Source organism: Typopeltis vanoorti, chromosome 10 (genome assembly GCF_054136105.1).
Source record: "Typopeltis vanoorti isolate ZY-2024b chromosome 10, IOZ_Tvanoo_1.0, whole genome shotgun sequence".
NCBI classification, from domain to species: Eukaryota; Metazoa; Arthropoda; class Arachnida; order Uropygi; family Thelyphonidae; genus Typopeltis; species Typopeltis vanoorti.
The window spans coordinates 62390191-62415245 of record NC_143558.1 but is presented as its reverse complement, the minus strand read 5'-3'; the positions used below and the strand labels follow the sequence as shown (position 1 = coordinate 62415245).

The 25055-nt window shown below is 35.3% G+C and overlaps 1 protein-coding gene across 1 annotated transcript in view; it reads right to left on the bottom strand.

Annotated features, from left to right (window-relative positions):
• Ero1L (endoplasmic reticulum oxidoreductin-1-like protein) overlaps positions 1 to 25055 on the bottom strand; it is a 252075-nt gene that overhangs the window by 170399 nt on the left and 56621 nt on the right. The window contains exon 4 of the mRNA XM_090399137.1: positions 20509 to 20568. Within this exon, the coding sequence (XP_090255263.1) occupies positions 20509 to 20568 (60 nt within the window). The remainder of the gene's footprint in view (positions 1 to 20508; positions 20569 to 25055) is intronic.

Here is a 25055-nt window from a genome sequence, read left to right as displayed (position 1 = left end):
GTCCTCTTCTCATCTATTTTCCCTCAACCAACCTTCTGGTTAAGACATATAGATGACATCGTTACTGTATGGCCACACAACAAAGACTCCTTACCTTCTTTTTTAAACAGTATCAATTCCTTACATCATCGTATAAAGTTTACTATGGAAATGGAAGAAAACAACCAGTTATCTTTTTTAGATGTTCTCCTCATCCTGTCACCTTCAAATACTCTTACAACTACAGTTTACAGGAAACCAACATTCATAGGTCGTTATATTCTTAAAGAATCAGCCCATCATCCTTGTCAAAAAACAGGAATCATAAAATGTCTAATCAGAAGAGCCAGACTAATTGTTCTACTTCTAATTTTCTACAGAAAGAACTTTCTACTATCCAACAACACATGAAACTCAATGGGCTTTTCCGAAAAGAGTACTCAACATCTTCTTGATTCTTATAATCCACCACAAAACAACAAAGATTCAATACATCGAGTTCCAATTCAATACATCTCTGGGATTTCAGAACCCTATCTCAAGCTGAAGAAATATGAGTTAACAGCTACGTATTCACCTATTAAAAATTATCTTCCCATTTTCCTTCTCCTAAAAACAAACGCTGAACTATGTCTCTTCCTGGAGTTTATCAAATTCCCTACAACTGTGATCTCTCCTATTTTGGACAAACTGGACGTTCTCTTGAAAAAATAATCCAAGAACATCAAACCTCCATTCACCACAACAAACCTGAAAAATCTGGATTGGCTCAGCACGGGATTGAAACTAACCACAAAATCCTTTAGTCAAAAACTCGCCTCTTACATAGATTCCATTATAAATTTGAACGTTTATTCAAAGAAAGAGTAGAGGCCTTACTCCATCATCCTAACCTGAATCGGAATGACTGTATATCTATATCAAAAATCTGGGAAAGTGTAATCAGGATAACTCATTAATTCATATTAATTTTATGTTATTTAATATTAATTAATATCTTTATTTCAGTCATGTCTCTGCTCAAAAATATTCCTTTAATACTTAGTGATATAACATCACACGGCTTGTTCTATTTTTAAATGATCTATTGTTAGTATTCCACCTTGTATTTTTTTATTTTATTCTATTTATTTATTTTTAACTGTTCTTGTAGTGCCATTGAAGATGGTCTGCTATTTCCAGACCGAAATATTTGGTTAATTAAATATCTTTCTTGTGTTTACATGCTTACCTTGTTCGGTATAAATACAGTCTAAATGTGATTTTTCAAGTTTATTTTCGTGTTCTCTTTTGGTAAGTGAATTGACTTTAAGTGCTCATTAAAACAGCCCTTAGCATTATGGCAGAAGCATTTTTATCCTACTTAAAACTAAGTTACTATAACCCCCAGTTTCAAATCCCTTGTATAATCTTATATCCTGAACCAACTTGAGGATATCACTACCAACAATAACAATCAATATGAATTCTTTTTTTATTTTATTGTCTTCTCTTCATGTGAATTTACATGCATCTTTATGTTAAAAGATGGTGGTCCATATCCTTACTAAAATCAGGATAATCCTAACTGAAAACAGGATTTACAGAAATCCAGCAGGCACCAATATTGTTAGTTGTGACCTTTTCTCCAAATTTTTCCAAAGCATTTATATACTTGAGATTCATTTCCTACCCTATGTTTAGATCTCCAAAAAAGCACCAGCTTTCCATCTTCTTTATATCAGCCACTTTCTCTAATGAATTAAAAAATTCATCAACTTCTTAGTAATGCTTTCTGTATGGCCATAAGACACAGATGAGTTTCATTATCCAATATTCCATTTTGAAATATGCCCACATAACTGCTTGAAACTTCCTGCCAATCAGGAAGTATATCTTCATGTTTGGTATTGAATGCTATTGCTACTCCTTCCTTTCCCTGAACACTACTGCCTGAATAATGGCAAAATAGTTCCACTGTAGGAAGGAGGCTCCAAGAGAGCAGTTGCAATTTTAAGGCCAATCAGTATCTTAGGACTACTCCTAAGATACTGATCCTATGTTACTGGAGAAGTTGGTAAGACAGAATTCAGAACTAGGCAATGGAATATGATACTTTATAGGGTCAATATGATTTTGTGAAAGTTGGGTTTTGCTTTAGTGATTCCCACACGTTTTATAATAAAGTGAAAACTGAGAGTTGGATAAAGAAAATGACTCCTTGGCGATAATGATGTACTTAGAAAAGACATTCAACAGGATACCACATGGAATTCTGCAGCATAAACTGAAGCAAATGGGGATGAATATGAATCTGGCAATTTGGATATGAGACTGGCCAATGGACAGATATTAAAGGGTGGTGTATAAGGGAGATGATTCTAGAAAGTAGATGACTAGAGTACTGCAAGGCTTGGTACTCTCCTACTGTTTTATTTGTACATCAATGATAGTGGAAATGATATAAAGGGAAATATTCAGTTGTTTGTTGATGATGCAAAGCTGGGAAGAGCAATAATCAAATTGCTCTTCCCAGTTGATATAGAGATCCTGAAGCTGGCTTAAATATGGTTACCTGGATTCTGCATGGGTGAAGTGATGGAGCAGATCCAGAATGAGTGAACAAGACTATGGCAAGTCTACAGAATACTCCCTACATGAAAGGACTGAAGGTCTGGGCTTCAAAAACTAGCTGATATGCATATAAGGAGAGACAACATATAAATTATTAAAGAATTTTATACTAGTATCACTGAAGACTTTTCAGCACATAGTAGGAATGAAGAAAACAAGGGGTTATCTCCGGAAATTGTATAAAAGTGTGGTTAGCAAAGGATGTTAAGACTAGATTTTTTGCTTGGAGGGTGGTAAATGAGTTACCAGATATGGTTGTTAGTACTTCATCAGTAAATGCATTCAATGAGAGGTATGATAAATATTGTGTAAATGATGGTTAGAGCGAGTCTTCCACGATGACTCTGATTTTATGGAGACACCTGCGATATAATAATTCAGTTGGATAACAATTCCTTCTTGAACTTCTCACACCAAGTTTTAGCAGGTATTGGGATCATCACTCATCCCCTTATCTAGAGCACATTAATTGCTCCTTAATTTACTTCCTCATACATTGAGGAGTTTCTAGCATGTAATTATGATGTATTTTAACTCTGAACAGCTAAAGGACTAAATTAGCCTCATTTATCACTATATAATATGAGAAGCCACTGATTGGAACAAAAACATTAACATGGTGTTAGAGAAAAAAAATGCAAGTTTCAATATAAATGACGAGAGTATTTATTCTGAATTTAAAAGCTTTGTCTGAGAGATCATAATTGGCAGTGGATAATTTATGCTTTGAGGTTTATGTTATGTTGAGTGTTGTGGAGTCTTTCTTCTTCATTGTGTGTTCTATTTCACCTGAATGCAGTTTACCAATTTATTTTTGGTATTCAGTCACAAGACAGTCTAGGCCTAATCTCTATCTGGGTAATATTGTACAAGAGTTAAAAAAAAACAATAAGGGAGGTTATCGATGAGATCGGTAATTCCCTAGTTCTTTCTGTTGATTGATTCCATTTTCGAACACAAAGAAAATTTATATTTAACTGCGCCACTTTGTGTCCATGGTTGTAAGAACAATGTTAAGGAATTAATCATCGGCAAGTACAATGCTACAGTAATCTAAATAAGACAGAACTTTCCTTAGTCAAATTACTTTTCAGTTATATAGCAATCGTGGTTCTCTAATCTTTCCTTACTTTCATATTAAATAAAGTTCCCGCTTAGATCCAAACAGTTAAAATGAGCGGTGCAATGAAATGAACTCAGGCAAGCACAAGATTCAATTTATATGAAAACATTTAATACACTAAAACATGAATTTACATTAATTAAAGACTAAACATAAATAAAATGATCATGACATAAAGAAGTTCTTATTAAGATAATAGCAACTTCACAGTAGAGTATACTCAGCACGGTTAAATTCTTAACATATAGATTTCTACACTTCTTAGAGTTATTAGCTTCTAAGCACAACTTTTAGACAAAGGTTATCTATTCAATATACTTCAATTGTCAACTCTGCTTAGCCGTTCAGGATATACAAAGCACATATCACTAAATACACACCAAGGAATTCTAAAGTCCTATCAATCTATTACAGTAAGTCTTAGTAAGTAAGTTTCTAACTTATATCACGTTCTATTGGAACAAGCTTCAAGATATCACACGTTCAAACTTGAACTGTCATTAAGGCAATACACTTCTCCTTTATTGTAATTACATTCACAAAAGACATAGAAAGGATTTCCTTACCGGGACGGTTGATATACTTTGCCTAATATCACGTGTTCTGGAAAACACTTCTTTGCTTCTCAATAGCTTTCTCTCTTAGGTCTTTAGTTCAATAGGATCACCGTAACGCTCTTGTTGGCTCGGGAATTCATGCCTGCTTCACTCTAAAATGTCTATCCTTCAGGTTTCCTTGGCAATCTGTCATGCCTCTCGTCTTTCACAATTACAAGACGAGGGAATTAGAATCAGGATATGAACAAGAGCCCGCAAAAGAATAAAAGAAAAATAGAGAGCTCCCCTGTTTTACCATTCCCACCTCGTTCCTCCTCTTATTCAACAGTGCATGTCTCCTCCTTCCTTCTTCGCACCAAAATCTCCTTGTGAATCTTTGTTAGCTCAGCACAGTAACTAACGCCAAAACGTGCGCTGGCGGATGACTTCGTAATTTCATACAGCACTTAATTTCTGTTATGCTGGCTATGTCCTTGGCAATGGTTTACATAAATGGACTACGTTCCGAGTTTCCGCGCACAGTTCACATAGGATATATATACTCTACAAAGAATTAGTACAGGATAAATAACTAACATACAACTATTAGGACAATTATTTTATAATTATGGAATATACATCAGTATGTGAATAATTTAGCCAGCGAAGTTGGTAGAACCTCTGCTTTTAATCGCTCGCAAGTTTGAGCGCGGTTAGCAGTTGGAGTGGGATCAATCATTCGATAGTGTTGGCACACTCTCCCTCGATGAGTCTTTGGACTCCCTGGAGGTGTCACATAATAATAATAATAATAATTTACTATTTGTCTGATGAGCAAATTTGGTCCAGGGAATGGCAGACTATGTTAAATCCTGAATGAAACGCTATTATATTATAATTCCTTTCATTCAGAAATTAACATAGTCGGCCATTCCTTGAGCCAAATTTGTTCATCAGACAAATAGTAAATTATTCACTATTTAATAGTAAATTAAATAGTAAATTATTCAGTATTTATTCTGAATTTTAAGTTCAGAATAAATACTGAATTAAGCTTTGTCTGATAGATCATAATTGGCAGTGGATACTTTATGTTTTGAGGTTTATGTTATGTTGAGTATCTTTTAGTATATCTTTTCAGTGTTTTTGTACTGTGTTACAATAATGGCAGCCACCATGAGTCTGTTTACCAGTACATTGTCACCCAGTCAACTGCAATTCAAGGACTACATTTTACATCACATACTAGAGGATTTTGTGGCATGTAATGCTTATCAAATGTCTGCACCTCAGCAGTTAGAGACCAGAAAGTGCATGTTTGCATAAAATATAGGAGATGAGAAGAGCTTAGTGACAGATGTCAGCATACATTTAAGTGGCTTTGGTAATGGTGTGTCAGAAATGAGGGAACACAGAGAGAGAGAGAGAAATGAGTATCATGATTGAGAGTGAGGATGACGAGCATCATGTGGAAACGAATGTAGTATATTTAATGTTAGTGAATGGTAGCAATTGGGTAGGTGAATGTTTTGTGAGAGTAAGTCGCTTGGAAAGATAGAAATACTGAGAAAAGAGGTGGAAAATATGAAAAATGAGTTTAGAAGCACAAAAGAAGAGATTAAGAGACTGGAAAAGCTAACTAAGATGAAGAGAAAAGAGGGAGAGTGAGAGAGAGTAGAAGTATGAGTAGTAGAAGGGGATGAGAAGAATTAAGAGGAAGGAAAGTTAGTGCAGGAGCTAGATGGAAAGATGACAGAAGGCAGGTATGTGGGAATGAAGAAGGAGGGGGAGCACAAAGGAAGGTGAGCAAAAAATGAATGGAGCAGTGAGAAGTGTGATTTATGGAGATTCAATGATTTGTGGAGTGCAAAATAGAATGCTATAGGAGTGGTTACCTGGAGGAATGATAGAGAGATGAAAGAGTGGATGAGATGATTGATGGTGGGTACAAATGACCTCAGAGGCAGTGTGAATTAAGTAGTAAGAGATTTGAGGTTTATGCTTGAGGTTTACAGCAGAGGAGAGTGAGAGAGAAGATAGTGTGTTATCTAAATATGATAATGCAGAGATGAAGGGAAGAGCTTCAGTAATGAATGGCATTAAAGCAAAAATGGGTTGAAAAAGGCTTGGATTATGTAGATGCTTGGAATGCATTTAAGAATAAAAGAGAGCTCTATACAGAGATGGACTGCATTTAAATGTTCATCTGGGAGAGTACTGTCTCAGTGCAAGTGAGAGTATTAATGCAGGAAAACTAGTTGTCAGGGTGGATAGCCTTTTGTGGGGGGATAGACACTCAGGAGATGGGTGAAATTCATGGTGCCAAATGGAGTCTGGAGGAAATAATAAATATAGATATACTGACAGTTCATTGATGTTTCTTTATACAAATACCAGAAGTATCAGATATAAAAGAGAATAACTGACAAACTGATAGCCTTGGCCAGTCCAAAGACTATTGGGATCAGTGAAACATGGTTGAATGAAGATGATACACTGACAGGATTAAAAACAGAGGATTATAGTGAATTTTAGCACAATAGGAAAGGCAAATGCACTGGTGGTGGAGTATTGCTTATGATGAGCGATGATTTGTGTCCTTTCAGAATAGAAGATTTGGAGGAAAATGGCACTAATGATTTTGAGAGTATATGGTGTGAAATGAGGGTAGTCAGGACAAGATATATACTGGGATGCTGCTATAGAAGGACAAATGCTTCAAGTAGCATGTAATAAAAGAAACAAGGGGCTCAAGAATTATGCATTTGGTCTTAGCATCAGAGGACATGAATTGTAACTGAAATGTCATCCCTGTGCCATTTGGAGAGAGTGACCATGTGGTCTTAACTTTGGGATAAGTAGACATGCAAAGTGTTAAGAAGAAAGGTATTTATGTGAAATTATAAGGCAACTAATAATATTAGAAATCAGCTTGGAGCAATTCAATGGGTGAAAAAAACTGAAAGAGTGAGATATCACAAGTGCATGGGAACTAGAAAAGAAATATTTATTAGCAGCAATAGCAAGTTGTATACCTCAAGTGAAAAAGAAAACAAGATTTGGTGTAAATAGGATGACTAATGATATCAAACAGGAACTGCAGATGATGTTATAAGGAGAAGAGTGGAGAGAGCAGTTGCATGAGGAATATAAGACTTAAGCTAGGAAAGTGACTAACTTGGTAAGGAAGACAAAACTTTAAGTGAAGATATTAGCCCTGAGATCCAAGGAAAATCCAAATAAATTCTTTCATTATGTGGCCTGTAGGAGAAAAAATTATTGTGGAAGAATGACATTGTTAGATGAAAATGGGAATAGCATGCCTGATGAAGACTGTTTAATGATCGCTTTACTGCAGTATTTCATCCTGGAAAAGGTTATTACTAGAGATTGGGAAGACTCAAGGTTTGGAAGTGCAAGAGGAGAGTGTGTTACAAATACTAAGTTATTTGGATTTTTTGGATGTCAATAATGAATTGACATCCAAAAAAATTGACTGGATAGGATTTCATCACGTGTTTTTAAAGAATGTGCTAAAGAACTAACAGCTCTGTTGATTTGGGTTTTCAATGAGTCTGCCAATGGAAAACAGAGGAAGGAGGGTAAGATAGTTGCATTATATAAGTGTGGTGGTAGAATGGAAGTGTCAAACTATAGGCCAGTTTGTATTTTTTCTGTAGTTAAGGTTTTGGAGAAATTTAATTGGGCCGATGATTTCCTTCATCAGCCCAATACTGTATCACAGCATTGGGTTGGGCTGATGAAGGAAATGTTATCTCTGTAGGTCAGCATGGATTTGTCCAAGAATGCTCTTGTTTTAGTAATCTGGTTGCCTTTTATAATAAAGTGATCAGCAGCTTATGAGGAAAAGGCATATACTACCTTTTTTTAAATTTCACAAAGGTATTTTGACAGGGTGGTAAATATGAATGAATTAAAAACAGAAATAAATAAATAAAGTAAATAAATATTAGCATGATAAACTAATATTTAAGTTACAGCATATGGATCTGGATATCAGGTTAGTGATTTAGATTGGCTGTTTGATGGATATCAGAGTTGTGTATGAGGGAACGATATCAAGGAATCAGAAAATTATAAGTGAGGTTTCTACTGGGCTCAGTAATAGGAACTGTACTGTTTAATCTTTATTCTGGTAAATAGGCTTATACACTGGTTGCTCATAACTATTTTTTTTTAGGAAATAACATATACTAAAATATTAATTATAAAACCTTTAATGACTTCCTATATTTCACAATGTTACATTGCAAAATACTACCCAAGACTACTCAATTTAGCACCCTAGTGGGCTAAATTGAGTAGTCTTGGGCATTAGGCTGAAGATGCCAGGATGAATGCTTCCCAAATTTAGGGCAGTCTCATGCACCCAAATTTGTTGAGATGGTTCCATGTTTTTTTGTGGAAAGTTTTTCCAGAGCTGAGGCAGATTCAAGGAATAGTCTTTCATGTTTGCATTTGCTTTGGTGTGACAGAGTGGCCTTCTTCCAGTGTATCCTGTGGTGGACGTCCAAAGCATGGTCAGAAAATTCTGAGTGGCTATATTGAAGGAAATGGATGTAGTTCTTGTGTTGAGAAATTCTAATACTGGCTGTCCTGCATTTTTGGCTGTACTAACTGCAAGGGACCTGGTAAACACCTGGTAGGTCAAGGCAATGTAGCTGTTCTTTGCAGGAGCAGATAAGAGATGCCAATTTTTTATGTAGTCTGTAAGTAGTTATAAGATTGTATTTCCTTAGGATTTTTGTCACTTTTTCGGATGGTAATAGATCTTGAGTAATCTCTATTCTGAAGGGAGGGGAGCTGGATGGATTGCGGAGGTTGCAGTTACAGAGTTTAATATTTTTTGGAGATTGTAGCCTATTGCTAAGGAAGTGTTTAGGATATGGTCAAGTTCAATAGTTAGGGCAAAATTAATCAGAATTGATTTTTTGCTCTGTTATATATGGTTTTTATAATCACATATTGTTGAGAGGAGGGGTGACTGCTGGCGAATGGGTCTACCTGTATGTGCAAGTTGTCTGTAAATGAGGAATGACAAAGATTCATCAGGCTGACATGTAATTAGTGTCTAGGAATGGAAGACTGTTGTTTTTTTTTTCTTTTCTAAGGTAAACTAGAGCCAAGGCTGTTGATTGTTTAAATGTGTTAGGAAATTGTACAGGATTTCCAAGCCATGCGGCCAAATGGAGAACACATCATCTCATAGCATAGCTGGAAAATAGGTTTACGTGGAACAGAGTTTAAGACTTTTTCTTCAAAGGTCTCCATGAAGAAGTTGACCAGGGGTGGAGAAAGTGGATAACTTATGGCTGTCCCCTCTATCTGTTTGTAGAATTTGCCTTGCCAAATGAAACAGCTTGAGTTCATGGGGGACTAAAACAGGGCTGAAGAAATTTGACTTAGATGAGGTCTAAGATATCTTTGAGTGGGACATTAGCAATAAAAAAGGAGACATCAAAGCTGACCATTATGTCAGAGTGTTGGGGTGTGAGGTTTTCTATACTAACTTTAAGGTGGGCCGAGTTTTTTTTTTTTTTTTTTTTTTTTTTTTTTTTTTTTTTTTTTTTTTTTATGTGTGAAGGTGTGTTTGCCAGTATATTGTGCGAGCACATTGGCTAAATGTTTGGCTAATTTGTATATGGCTAAATCAGTAATTCACAATGGGATGTTGTAAAAATAGTCAATTTAAAATTTTGAACATTTTTACAAATTGTTTATGTTAGTACATTAGTAGTTTTGGTTTCATAGTACATATTGTCAGCACTTGCGATGTGCCTGTTATTGATGTTACTTTGTCAAAATGAAATGTGAAGCAGTTAAAAAAAATTATGTACTTAAGTATTTGGATAGTTGCGTTACTTTCAGAAATTTTATTGTGGTTTAAAATTATTAAGTACTGTGTTTTGTAAAGACATTCTCGTAGCACTAACGGAGACGACAGGTCATCCATTATACCTAACTTCTTGCTTGCCACTTTCATGGAGTGCGCATGCTTGCATAATTACATTATTACAATGTAATGGCACATTTTGTTTAAGGATTTTTGGTAGTCCATATATCTGGGGGGGGGGGATCTAGAGTTCTAAGGTTTTGGTTTGTGACTTCCACAGACCAAGAAGTAACCTTCTTAAGGAGTCTATGGAGTGTTCTGATCTGTGTACTGAGGGATCATAGTCTAGAGAGGGAGGTAAAACAATCTAAGAGAAATGAGGCAAATTTACCCATGTAATCTAATTGGTTTAAAAAGAGAGGCATTTCCCTTATCTCCTCTGTTAATTGCTATTCTGTTAATGTTTTTAATTTCGTACAATTTCAAATTCTTTTCTTATAGGTTGCTTTTTAGTGGTTAAGCAAGACTGCCCAATTTAACCAACTAGGGAGACTAAATTGGGACTCTAGGACGATTATCCTATTTCGGTTGCCTTTCTTCAGCCTCATTTGCCCAGTGTTAGTGCTGCATGCATATATCATTGTTTTTGTGATCACTGATAATGGAAGCGCAACATTGCCAAAATATAGGAAAGTATTTAATTAAAGTTTTTATAATTCATATTTTAGTATACATCGTTATTTCCTGAAAATTAATAGTTTAATCTTTATATCAATGACACTGTCAATGGATCACAGGGAGATAATTCAGTTGTTTGCAGATGTATGACACTAGGAAGGTTATTAGTAATAGGGCCGATTTGGTAGCTCTTCAAGAGGAATTGAGTAACTGGACAGATGGGCAAATGAATGGAGGCATCAGCTTAATACAGTTAAATGTATGGTCTTGAAGTCTGGAATCCACTGATGGCAGACTGTAAACTCTGTTTGTAGAACTATACTAGAGGAAGTGGAGAAGACAAGGGACCTTGGGGTGATGATTGATGGAAATTTTAAGTTTAGGGAACATATTGCAAAGGTGGTCAATGTAACTCAGAGGATTGTTGCAATACTGAGAAAGATGCTGACTGGCAGACACAGAAGAGTTGTAGTTCCATTGTACAAAGCCCTGATCATATCACATCTGGGTTATTGTGCTCAGATCTGGTCATCAGGATTTGAAAGGTATAAATTAACCTTGGAGAGGATGCAAAGGCAGATAACAGAAATGATATCAGGACTGTACAATAATAGTTATGAAGATAGATGAGGACATGCAGACTGGTCAACAGAAGGAGAGGTCATGTGATTGATACATAAACTGCTGAGGGGGAAGTTGCAGGACACACTAGGGAGTTCTTTTGGCAGATCAACAAGCCATACTTGAAGTTATGAATGGAGGTGGTGAGTAAGAGGGTAAAGATTGGCTTTTTTACATGGTGAATGGCTGGACTATGTAATGAATTTCCTGATAAGGGAGTGAGATCATGAACAGTACAGGAGTTTAAGGTATGCATGATAAACTTTGTGTTGGTACTCCATGGAGGTCCTGAATAATGATGGCAATTTCATATCTTGTATTATTTCAATTATTTTCTTTTCATCTAGGCATGTATGGGTTAAGACTTATGTAAGAATCTTCTCCCTGTCTCTTGCTAACTCGGTCATCATTTTGTAGCTGGGTAATTGTGATCTATCCCTTAGCAACTGGAGCCATGTTCATCTTAGCCTCCCTCTTGGTCTGCTTCCTTTTACCTGTTCATTCAATACAAGGTTTGGTATTCTAGTGGATAGCATTCTTTGAAGATGTCCAAACCATCTAAGCTGTTGTTTATTGACCTGATCCATCATATTGTTTCTGTATTTAAATCTTTTCTAATTTGTTCATTTGTTTTATATTCTGTCCAGTTGGTCTTATTTTCCTTAGACATTTCATTTTGAATGTTCAAATGTTTTGGATTTCTTTCCGGTTTAGTTTCCATGCTTCTGCTCCATATGTGGCTGTGGAGATTATGACAGTTTTGTAGCATTTTAATTTGAGGCCTGTTGTTCCATATCTTATTCATTTTGTTTATACCTGACCATCCTATACTGAGGATATGCTATACTGGTTCAAGGTTATTACTTTACCTGTAATAAGACTGATAAGATAACCGTTTACTTGTTCTAGTTCTTGTCTTTCAAGATTTATTGTTAGATTTGCTTCTTCTTTTCCAACTTTCATTACTTTTGTTTTGTTCCAATTAATTCTCATTCTAATTGTATCTTGGTTTCAGCCAGAAAGATAATATCATCTGCATATATCATATGGTTTATATTAGTTCCAATTATTTGTATTCCTGGTTCTTCATCTATGGCATTACATATTTCTTCTAGCATTATTATGAATAAGTGAGCTGAGAGTGGGCATTCTTGCATAACTCCTTTTTCTACTTTAAATATATCAGTTTTTATTCTATCACTTTTAATGAACGCTTTGGTGTTTTTATAGTCGTTTTTGATGAAAGATAAGATTTCTGAGTCTATTCTTGTATCTTTGAGGATTTGAATCGGTTTATTTCTGTCTATTGAATCGAAGTCCTGTTTGAAGTCTATAAAGCAGCAGTATATAAGCATATTGTGTTCCCAGTATTTTTCACCTATGTCATTAACGCTGAAGATGTGGTCTACTGTTAATCTGCTGGCTCTAAAACCTACTTGGTCCTCTTATGATTTCTTCCTTTATGTTATGAATTTTGTTTTGAATGATGCATGTAAAAATCTTGTAGCTATGGCCTATCTCCTTTTTTGTGAATAAGTATTGCGATTCCTGTCTTCCAATCATCTGGCATTTCTCCTGTGTCTATAATTTGATTAAAGAGTTTCGATAGGAAGTTAGCTGCTTTATGACATCTGTGTTTCCAAAGTTCTATGGGTAGTTGGTCAATACCCATAGACTTGGATTCTTTCATTTGGATTATGGCATGTAGAATTTTTTCTTTTATTACCCAGGTGCCTTTCCTCTTCCTGTCTGTCTTTATACTGTCCCAATTTTGTTCTTTTTTAAAGAGAGTTTGTTAGTATTCTCTCCATATATTATTTATTTCTTGTATGGATCCAATTTCTTTGTTATTTTTATCCTTCATTTTTAGTGTTTTGGTTCCGTATGATTTCGTGAGTTCTTTTAAGATTCTGTAAACTGTTTTGCTTTCATTTCTTTTGTTGGCTTCTTCGCAGGATTTTACCTTATCTTCTAGCCAGTTGTTCTTTGTTGTTTTGCACAATCTGTCAATTTTATTTTTGAGTTGTCTAAAGTTCTGTTTGTTTTGCGTTTTCTCTATTTAATAGGCTTTTTGCATATCTTTTTTCTTCTATGATTTCTAATATTTCTGCCAAGTTCTAGTCTTTATTTGGTTTAATAGTCTTTCCTAATATTTTTTGGGTGGTCTGCACCATGATTTCCTCACTTTGGTTCCATAAATGTTCCACTTTGTCAGAGGTCACTTGGCTTATCTTAGGTTCTATGCTTTTTAAAATTTGTTTTGCATAGCTTTGTCTTTGAGTTTGTATAGGGTTTTTTTTTTTTTTTTTTTTTTTTTTTTTTTTTTTTTTTTTTTTTTTTTTTTACAAGTCTTAGGGTATGTTCTTGAATTTTAATTTAATTTTTGCTGCCAAGATTTCACGATCAGAGTCAAAATCTGGCAATGTTTTTACATTTTGAACAGATGATTTCCAGTTTTTCTGATTAGTATATAGTTAATGCAGTTTTTGGTTAATCCATCTGATGAGGTCCATGTGTACTTAGTGAGGATTTATGGAAGAAGATGGTGCTTATGACAAACAGGTTATTTTGTTTGCAGAATTCAAGGAGTCTTTCTCCTCTTTCATTCCTTTCTTCCACACCAAATTTGTCCATTACATCTGTCATGTCTAGTGCGTGTGTTCCAATCTTGGCATTGAAGTCTCACATAACTTTTTTTTACTTGTTTTGTTAATTTGGTCTTCTAGGTGGTGATAGAAGCTTTCTATATCTTCATCTCCATGTGATTGATCTGGGGCATAATATCTGAATTATTTTGTAATAGACTCCTTTTTCTTTCCCTTATTCTAGGCCCTTGTGGTTCTGCAGATGTTCTAGAGTTTATTAAGTTGTTTTTAATTAATATGGAAACAACCTCTATGTATATTGTCATCTCTTCCTGAGTAAAACATTTTTCCATCTTTTATTTTTATTGATTCCTCTCATGACCAGTGTGAGAGACCTACAATATCCCATCTAATATTCTCCAATTCTTTCTCCATTACTTTGAGTTTCACTGTTTTGGCTAGGGTTCTTATATTTAGAGCTAGGAGATTAGATGTATTTTGTGCTGACCACATAGCAAATTTCTCGACTGCTTCCTGTGATCTTGAAGCAATTGGGTCGGCTTCCCCAGATGTGGTAGTGTTGTCTAGTCTATTCTATTCCAGTATCCATGGAAGTTATAGGCAATTAATGCAGCCAGCTTGACACTCCTCTGCTGCACAGCTCCAATCTGAGAGCACTCACTCTCTCTCTCTCTGTGGTTAGGGGCTGCCTCTAACATGAGGTACTGATGCCTTTTGCAGCCACCCCTGACATGGGGTGCAGACGAATTACTCAATTTTTTTTTTTTTTTTTTCCAGATTTTAACTCCAGAGTTGAGGATATAGTATAAAAAAAAATTAAGAGGAAAGGACAATCAGTGTAAACTAGCAGGCAACAGAATACAAATTTTGACTGCCACAAAAGTGCTACTTGATAATAAGGCTGATAAATGCTCAATAATTTTATAGCCAAGGCAGCATGATCTTCTGAAGAATGATAAATTTGGAGAGGAAACTATAGCTGGTGTCAGAAAACAGAAGAAAATGGCATGAAAACATATGATGACATAGGAAAGGATTGGAAGGAAACATACATAAAGCACACAAAATGACAACATGAAAAAACGTACAATTTCAAACAATAATGCTTTCTGCATTTTTGGAAATTATGGAGGCAACTACCGTGTTTGAATAAAAACTTTAGTTTACTATTACTAAAATTTTACAATTCGACGTTTCGACCTTTATGTCAAGGTCATCTTCTGGAGCGTACAAATATACACAGGAAACAAGCTATACTACAATCATACTGGTTCATTAAAGACACTGACTAACCGCTACCACAATTGTTGGCCTGACCTCTGGTGGGGGGAAGAAAAAAAAAAAAATATACATCAACGCTAAAGTCCTATTATTTGTGTTGTCTACTATATACATATATTAACATTAACATTATATTACATCATTCCAGCCAGTTGGAGTGGAATGGTTTCTAATAATAGCAGATTGGCTAGAGTCCTGACTTGTGTTGAATCTTTCAAATTAGGTTGGCTGAATGTGTGCCATCCAGATCCTTGGAATTTTCATACCATCTTTATTGTTGATATTTGGGTGGTTTATCAGGATTTCGCAGGATTCTTTAAATTTTCTTTCGTACCATGTTTTTGTGCGGTGTAAGGAGCAGGTGCTTTTCCAGTTGATTTGGTGTAAGGTGTTGAGTGCGTGGTCTGAGAGGCCTGCTTCACCATAACCATTATGAATGAAATCATTCAATACCGTGTTTGAATAAAACACTGTATTGAATTCCATAATTTCCAAAAATGCATTCGGATCACCGTGCAAGCCTAAAAGAAATAATGCTTTCTTTTGGTGTTACACAGTGATCAGCATTCATTTTAGAATTTATGGACTTTACAACCATGTTATAAATAACTATTTTAATTTCCTGATGTTTCGACCTTCATATTAAGGTCATCATCTGGAGTATACACAAATATACGAGGACAAGCTGAGTTACATTTCACACAGTATACTAAAGAGACAATGATTTGATCAATGTCTATTCTACTGGCATGATCTCTAGTGAAAATATAATATATATAGCAATCCCTCGATTAGTGTGCCTAATGCATTCTTTAAAACAGCTGCATTAATCGAAAATGCACTAATCAAATATAATAACCTATCAGAAAATGTATAATTTGTTCCTCAGATTTCATTTTTGACCAGTAATTTTTTTTTTATCAAAGAATTAGGGTATGTCTCAAGGCCTAGTTAAAGGAAAACCATAAAGCTGAAAGACAATAAAACATATTCAGAATATAAATTGATTATTCTGCTTCTTAACAAAGAATTGGGCTAATGTAATTTGGCAGCCATTCTGTTTCTTTTTTTTTCATACAACTGACTGTATGGCCCCATTGCCTCTTCAACAGATTTTACTGGTTCTCGCTTCACCAGGGTCAGTTTCTAAGCATTGCTGCTTAAAAACTTCGATTGTACGAAAACTATTTTCAATTTGTTTTCGTACCATCCCAAATCCCAACGACAAGCCCAAAGAGGTTCCTGTGAAACCTCTTTGGGCTTGTCAGTGATTAAATTTTCTTCATGTTCTTCAGGATCTTCGTGCTGTGTATCTAAATTTAGCAGGTCAGAATCACTCAACTTCTCAGAATGAGATTTAATTAACTTAGATTCATTTGAAAAGCCTCTAAAATCATTAGCACAATATGGAAGAATGTGCTTCCAAATGGCTCACATATTGCTAGCCGTAATTTCATTTGACTTTGAGACTTTATAACCAGGCTGAGATTTCTCTGATTTGGCTAGAAAAGTCTTGGAAGGCATTCGCTTCAAAAAAAAAAAAAAAGGCCAGTTTCATCTACATTTCATCTACAGTCTCCTTCTTATACAATTTTCTTCAAAATCTCTGGATATCTCCTTATCTGCACTTGTAGCTTCTTCTGTGATTAGAACATTACATAGGCTATTTCTCTTTTTGAAATGCTCAAATCATCCAGCACTAACATGGAATTCTTCTTTTCCATCATTAACAGCCCTTTCTTTCCAGGTTACAAAGACACAATGCTTTTGATTTAATAAGGCCAGTGTTTAGTGGGATCTGTTTTTGATTACAATCTTATACATGAAAAAAGAAGCCTTTCTAATTCAATCATTATAATACTTTGATTTCGAGTGCATGCATGATGAACTTGAAGCAGCCTTACTTTTTCTCTTTGTATTTAGCAGTTGATTCACCCATTTTTGTGTTCTTGTCCTATCTTTGCTCTGGACTCGCCTTGTTCATTTTCTTTATTATTTCAAGTTTTTCTTCCAATCAGATTACTTTTCAAATCATTTTCACACTTCTATTTTTTGCTCACTAATTCTTTTACTCATGATTAAAAGTTAGGAAAATAATTAAAAATAAAAAGAAAGGAAAACAATTGTGCACGATATGATCAGCAAAATGCTATGTAAAGCAGACGACATAAATTTTGGCGGTAAATTTGGAACATAGTGTACATGGAAATAGTGTAGTATGCCATTAAAAAATAACTTTGTAAAATGTTTCAAATCATTAACTAAATTATTTCATCCTGGCGAGTGATTTTTTAAATAGAAATTAAAATTAAAATCTGTAACATTTATTTTTAAGATGTATATTGGCACACTAATAGAATTTTAGAGGTGCACTAATCGAATTTGGGTATCGAAAAAAAATGACGCACTAATCGAGGGATTGCTGTGTATATATATAAAGAAAGAAAATCTCATATCCAAATTCATAGACTAAAAGATCGACAAAACCAACAGATATATCTGAATTTCTCTGCAGTGAACGTTAACAACCAACCACAAGTCTGTGATAACAACCAACCAGAAGCAAGAAACAACAGGCGCCACCAATCGTCTTCAGGTAACAGTAACGTAGTCAACCTATCAAATCAAGCCTTAAGCCAAGATGAACTCTCACTACTCAGCAAAGGTTTAAACATTGCCGTAGCACCCAGATCGATTAACAAACTGGATTTTATTTATAATATTGAAAGAGGCTTAAGATTTATCCCAACTACCATAGTAGATAAAATACATTTAGAAACCACCAACATTTTAAATGTAAATTATAAGAAAACAATAACAAGCAACTTAACGAAACACGAAGTAACAGTGGTGAAATCACTAAAATCAAATCCATACATTGTAATAACTAGTGCTGATAAAGGCAGTGCCACCGTTATTCTAAATCGAACCACATATTTAGAAAAAATGAATCTACTAGTCTCGGACAACAGTATATAAACTTGTTAGCTACAACCCAACCAACAGAACGAGAAGCTATTTAAATCAGTTACTACATAGCCTAAAGATACAGTCAAAAAATTACTTCTGCACTACGCTCGTTCTCCGAGAATTTATGATCTACCAAAGATAAACAAAAATATACCACTCTGGCAGATAAATGAAGGTATAGACAGCCCGAATTATTACATAACCAAGAAATTAGAGTCAGCACTCAAGGAGTTGATAGGTCATTTCCCCCCTCCTATATCAGAAACACACAACACTTTATAAACATAATCAAAAGACATTAAATTAGAAAAAGATGATTTATTAGTAAGTTTTGACATCTCTGCCCTCTTTATGAATGTCCCAATCAATGACAATCCTTCTTTTACAGGACAAATTCCCTCCAGATATCACAGCACTCTTTGTGCATGTATTACGTTCTGGTTATTTTGTGTGGCAGAACACTTTCTACCTGCAAAAAGAAGGCACAGCCATGGGCTCGCCATTATCCCCCCCCCCATCACTAAATTTATATGGAATATTTTGAGCAATGTGCTCTAGATTCCTCTCCTTTAAAACCCAAAATCTGGCTTAGATAGGTTGATGATGTTTTTGCTATCTGGCCCCATGGTTGCCATATGTTAGACACTTTCCTCAGCCACTTAAACAACACAAACACACACAGTTCATAATTGAGATTGAAAAGCAGAACACGCCTCAATTTCTAGATACACTTGTCACACGTCTTCCTTCTGGCAGTCTTTCCTTCACTGTTTACCGGAAACCGACACATAGTGGCCAATATATACACATAAACTCCCACCACCACCGAACACAAAAATTAGGTGTCATTAATACTCTAAAAAATAGCTTTGAAGATTTGCTCCAATGAACAACTGCTTAAAGACAAATTTAAAGTGATCAGCAATATTTTCCTAAAAGAAATATATTTTTGTTGATAGCGTTTTCGCTATCAACAAAATTCTCTACAAGACTTCACCAAAAACAAAGATAAACTAGACTACAATAAAACTATAACCATTCCATACATTAAAGGGACATCAGATAAAATAAACAGAATACTACAGAAATACAACCTTAAAGCCACCTTTAAACCTCCTGCAAAATTAAAAAGCTTACTCAACCCATCCAAAGATCCATTCCCTCCTCTGGCCCACCCTGGAGTATACCGTATTTATTGCACCTGTAACCTACCATATATAAAGGGGAAACAGGATGCACAATTCCTATCAGACAAAAGGGAACATAAATGACACATTAAATATAATAACTATGGTGAAGCTGGCCTTTCTGATCATGCCCTGAACACTTTACATAGAATCGACTGGAAAAGCACCAGTTGTTCACATCACACCAAAACATGGTATGAACGTAAATTTAAGGAAGCCTGTGAGATTCTTATCAACCATCCTAATCTTAACAATAATGATGGTCTAAAAATCCCAAGCATATGGAAGGCACATATTCTATCCACGGAACCTTTCTCCCTAAGTGTTAACTATAAACAGGACTGTAGATAATCCAGAATCTTAAATCTAATATAACAATTGTCATGTTAAAGGACATCATTGTTACTGTAATAAAACTATATGAAAGAATGTTTCTCTGATGTTATCTTAAATAGAATATAGCTGATGTAGTTTCTAATTAATTAATTTTTCATTTTATTTGTATTTTTATTTAATTTATTTATATATATATATATATATATATATATATATATATATATATATATATATATATATATTATGTTTTCACTAGAGGTCATGCAGTAGAATAACCGTTGATCAAATCATCATCTCTTTAGTATACTGTGTGAAATGTAACTCGGCTTGTCCTTGTATATTTGTGTATACTCCAGATGATGCCTTAATATGAAAATCGAAACGTCAGGAAATTAAAATAGTTATTTATAACACAGTTGTAAAGGCCATAATTTCTAAAAGCAAACAATAATAAGAGACATTAAGAAGACAAAAGAGAATTAAATCCAGAATTAATGTTTCTATTTTGAAATATTAGCTTTTGACTGCTGAAAACTTTTGCAGTCAGTCACTTCCAACAAAGTGGGATGTGAGACAGCTTAGATTAGTCAACTTGGACAGATCTAATAATGGACAGTTGGCATAAGCTGATACCTTCTCTTAAAACTTGAAAGGAAAATAGTATAATATATAGTATTCATATACAAAATACAATGTTTCTGTTCATAATACAGAACTGGCTAACCTTGTCTAGTTTTAGTTTAACAGATGATATCTCTCCTTTAAGACCTGGAGGGATCTGCTCCTGAAAGGAAACAAAATATATATACATATATTTTTTTGTATATGATTAAATAAGGAAAATATTTTTTATCAAGATCCAATTTAATTAATTACAGTTCAGATAATGCAATATAGCTATTTTATAATTTTTTTTCCCAAAAAACACCTTCAACCTCAGATTAAAGGGATTGTTACCAGATTACATTAATCTGGTAATAACCCTTCACCAACTTATGTCTCAATCATATCCTCTTTTCTCCTATTCACAAGGCTCTGTAAGTTGCATTCTCTCAGTCTCTCCTCATATTTGACATTAACTTAATAAACCTTCTCTGGACCTTCTCCAATACGTACAGAAAATATTAGAGTAATTCAAGATAACATTAGTAGCACCTAAGCAGTTATATAATAGCTACCCTTAATGTTGCTATTTATCAGATTAGTTTAAACAAGTCCAATTTTTGAGTTATGAATGAATTTCTAAGTGATCTGAAGTGAACTGAGTTAAGTCCTCAACATTTCATTAATTTTAATGAAATAATTTTCCCATAAGGATTAATGAATAATCTGGAACTGCTTCATGTTTGCATATGCTTGGGTAAAGGATTAAAACAAGAATAATATTATTAATATCTGACCTCCCTGGTGTCAAAGGACTCATCATGGAGGTCTATGCTTTCTCATATCAAAAGATCATCGAGCCATGTCTTAAATCCATTCACAGTTTCTGCACTTACCAGACTTTCAGGCAATGCATTCCACTCGCTCTCCATGCAAAGAACCTGTTTCTCACTCCTCTGCTCATACCTTCCTCATACAGTTTCCATGGATGGCCTCAAGTTCTACCTCTGCTTCCGTGTACTCTACGAAATATCTTTTCCACATTAATCTGGTAATAACCCCTCACCAACTTATGTCTCAATCATATCCCCCTCTTCTATTCACAAGGCTCTGTAAGTTGCATTCTCTCGATCTCTCCTCACATCTGACCTTAACTTAATAAACCTTTTCTGGACATTCTCCAATACATCCTCATCCCCCCCCCCCCCACACACAAAAAAAAAACAAGGCAACCAAATCTGTGCATAGTAGTTCATATGTGGCCTGATCAAAGCCTTTTACAGGAGAACCATAACCTCTTTGCTTCTGCATGTCAATGTCCTCCTCATCGCATAATCCGTTGAGATAGTCTTACAATTTTAGCAATGTGATCCCCTAAACTTCTCTCTGTTCACCATCACTTCCAGATCTCTCATCTTCTCCATCTCCTTCAAAATTTCTCCATTAATTGTATACTCTGCATCCCAACCTTGCACTTTGCAACATTAAACTGATAGCTCCAATCACTTGCCCACTCACAGTCTACTCAGATCCTTCTGCAAGATCACAATGTCTGTTCTACTTCTCATACCCCCCCCCTCCCAACTTTGCATCATCAGCAAACAGCTTCACATCTGCAGTTAAGCCAGTCTAAATGTTATTAAACAAACAAGTTAAACAATAACTCAGCCAACCCGGACTGGCTGGCTGGCTGGTTAGGTAGCTCTCCAGCCAAAAGGCTGCGGGTTCGAATCCCGCCATGGGCATGGATATTTGCAATTGTCTGAAAATACTAGTGGTGGTGGACGGTATATTGTTGTTGGTGGATTGAGTGGTGGAGACAGAGTTGTCTCGATGAGTCTTTGGACTCCCTGGAGGTGTCATGTAATAATAATAATTGTCCCCAAACAGATCTGTAGCACTCCACTAGTGACCTTACTCTTTTGGGATACCACTCCTCCAAATACAACCTGCTGATATCTGACAGCCAACCAGCTATCCAACTTACCAGTCTGTTATCTAATCCCATCTGTTTCAGTTTAGCTACTAGCTTGTCATGAAACAGTCTATCAAAGGACACCACTGTATGTGAATGTCTTCCTGTCATTTACAACTGTATTCTTTAAGGAAATTATAACAGATTAATATTAACTAAAATTTAATTAACATTTCCAATATAATGATGGCAATTTGACAGCAAAGTCAAATTGCATTGTCAGAGAACAAAATATAAGATACGTGCACACAGGCACTACACACAAAGTAATGAAGCATGTCAACTGATAATAGGCCTAGAGTTCTAAATAGCGCTCTTTAGTGGGTTAAATTGGTCATTCTTGGTTGGTCTGAAGTATGGAGGATGAGAGCTTCCCAAATTTGGGAGTTTCGTGCAACCAAATTTACTGAGGTTAGGGTAGTTTCATAAGGCAGTTTTTAGTTAATATTAGTCTATGTCGTAATTTCCTTAAAAAATAGTTATGAATAGCCAATGTATAAGCCTTATGACCAGACTTGTCATTTATAATATACTTTATAACCCAGCGGTACAACTTTCTACTCTGATCCAAAATATTTAATAATATGGTAATACACCATTTTACTATTTGTTTATAGAAAATGTGCATTTTCTGCATTGATTTAATATTGGTATCTTTCAGGGTTAAGCTCCCAATGATGAGACCTCAAAAAAGGTTGAAACTAGTCTTATGGAAAAGGATCAGTCCTGTTCCTTCCCATAATGCACAGCAAAATACATATCAGAAAGGAAGTGTGCTTTAAATTATGGGATACTGAGGCAAATGATGTGAAGCCAACAGTTTCTATATACAAGTACATTAGTCATGAAGCTACTTCACATGCAAACTTTGGTCTGCATATGCCTGGATAAAGAATTAAAACAATATAAATTTGTCATTTACAATGTCTCTTCTTTACAGCATGTGTCTAATGTACAAATTTGTTCATATGCAGGGAAATAAAGTCACTAAAGAAACAAAACTGTGTTAACTCCCATGTGATTTTTCACAAGGTGACTATACTTTACACTACTGAGTAACAGTGAATGCAGAAAATGTCACCCAACTAACAGTGACTTGCAAAAGAACACACACATACACCTTCTCTTTTTTATCCTACTATATCCACATGCATTGCCCTATGAGTGTGCATCATGCTGTACTACCAAGTACTTTACTTGAAAAAAAGTAATATAGCATCCCAAACTAGTGAAAAATCTTGGTTATAAGAATCCAAGTACTGAATGAAAAAGGAAAGCCTTAAGTGGTTGTAAATGGGAATAGTAACAGTCTGAGAGAGAGAGAGAGAGAGAGAGAGAGAGAGAGATGAGAAAACAAGAATGCAAGATGAACAGGGAAAATGGAAGAGGTGAGGTGGACAGGGAGACACAGTAAAAAGAGAATGGATGTTGGAAGGTAATGAATGTGTGGGAATGATCAGCATAGAAATGGGATGGCCTGAGATGTAAGAGGGGCAGTTGAGTCTGAAGAGATATAGGATAAGAGGTGATAAATGCAATTAGCCATGGGCAGGTGTTGGGAAATGACAACCAACAAGTGGCATGGGATTAGGACTAGTTATAGATCTAAAAGTGATTTGCCATGTTTATTTACAAATGCCACGGATATCAGAAATAAGAGATGAAATGGTTTTACTGATTGAGTTTATTCACCCAAAAATGGTTGGAATAAGTGAAACATAGTTACCTAAGGATGACATTTCAACAGGAATAGAAATAGAGAGGTTTGATGGGGGGGGTTTTTGTGCAGACAGCAAAGACATGAAGGGAAGGGAGTACTGCTTAAGAGTAGGGGAAGTATGTCTGCACAAAGTGAAGATGAAAGAGAGAAATAGTGGTAATGGTTTTGTGTCAGTATGGTGTGAGGTGGAGATTGATAGGAAGAGATATTTAGTCAGATGTTGTTATAGGCCAGGAAACATGGAGGTGATGAAAAAAATGTATAAACAACTTGGGTTAGTGAACAATGGAAGAATGATCATTATAGGGGATTTTAATTATGGTAATAGAGATTGGAATGAAGAGATAGCTTTTGGGTCTAACAATGAATTTGACTTCTTGAGAGTCAACTATGTATGTAAGAGATGGTACACAAGGATTGAATCTTTTGATCTTATCATTTCATTGAGGATGTGATTGTGGTGTTGCATTTCCTATCACACGTGGGCATTAGTGAAGTGATCATCAAGTGGTGGATCCAGACATACGAAAACCAGTCATGTGAGGAAGAAGAAAGGATATATGTGGAACTATAAAGTCCTTGATTATGAGAAGCTTAGGAAACAGCTTAGGGTTACAGCATGGAATGAGGAGTTTAAGGAGTTTATTGATCATTATTAAGTAACTGCTGGGTCTCCAAGTAGTGAAGCAGTTGGCTATCGATGACCTTCTCCACTAGTTTTGAGAGTATTGAAGTCTGACTTTTATCTCCCTTTTTTTGGGAATAGAAAGAATAAATGCTTGCTTTCAGGTTATGGAGTAGATGTAAGATTAGTATGATGGCTTGAAGAGATGATCAGGACAGGTGAGTTCTGGAGCACAAGCTTTTAGTACAACAGGAGAACTAACATCTGGGCCAGGAGACTTATTGGTATCAAGACTGCAAGGATTTTTCTGTTCTTATGGTGAAATTTCAGAGGAAACATACTGTGGAT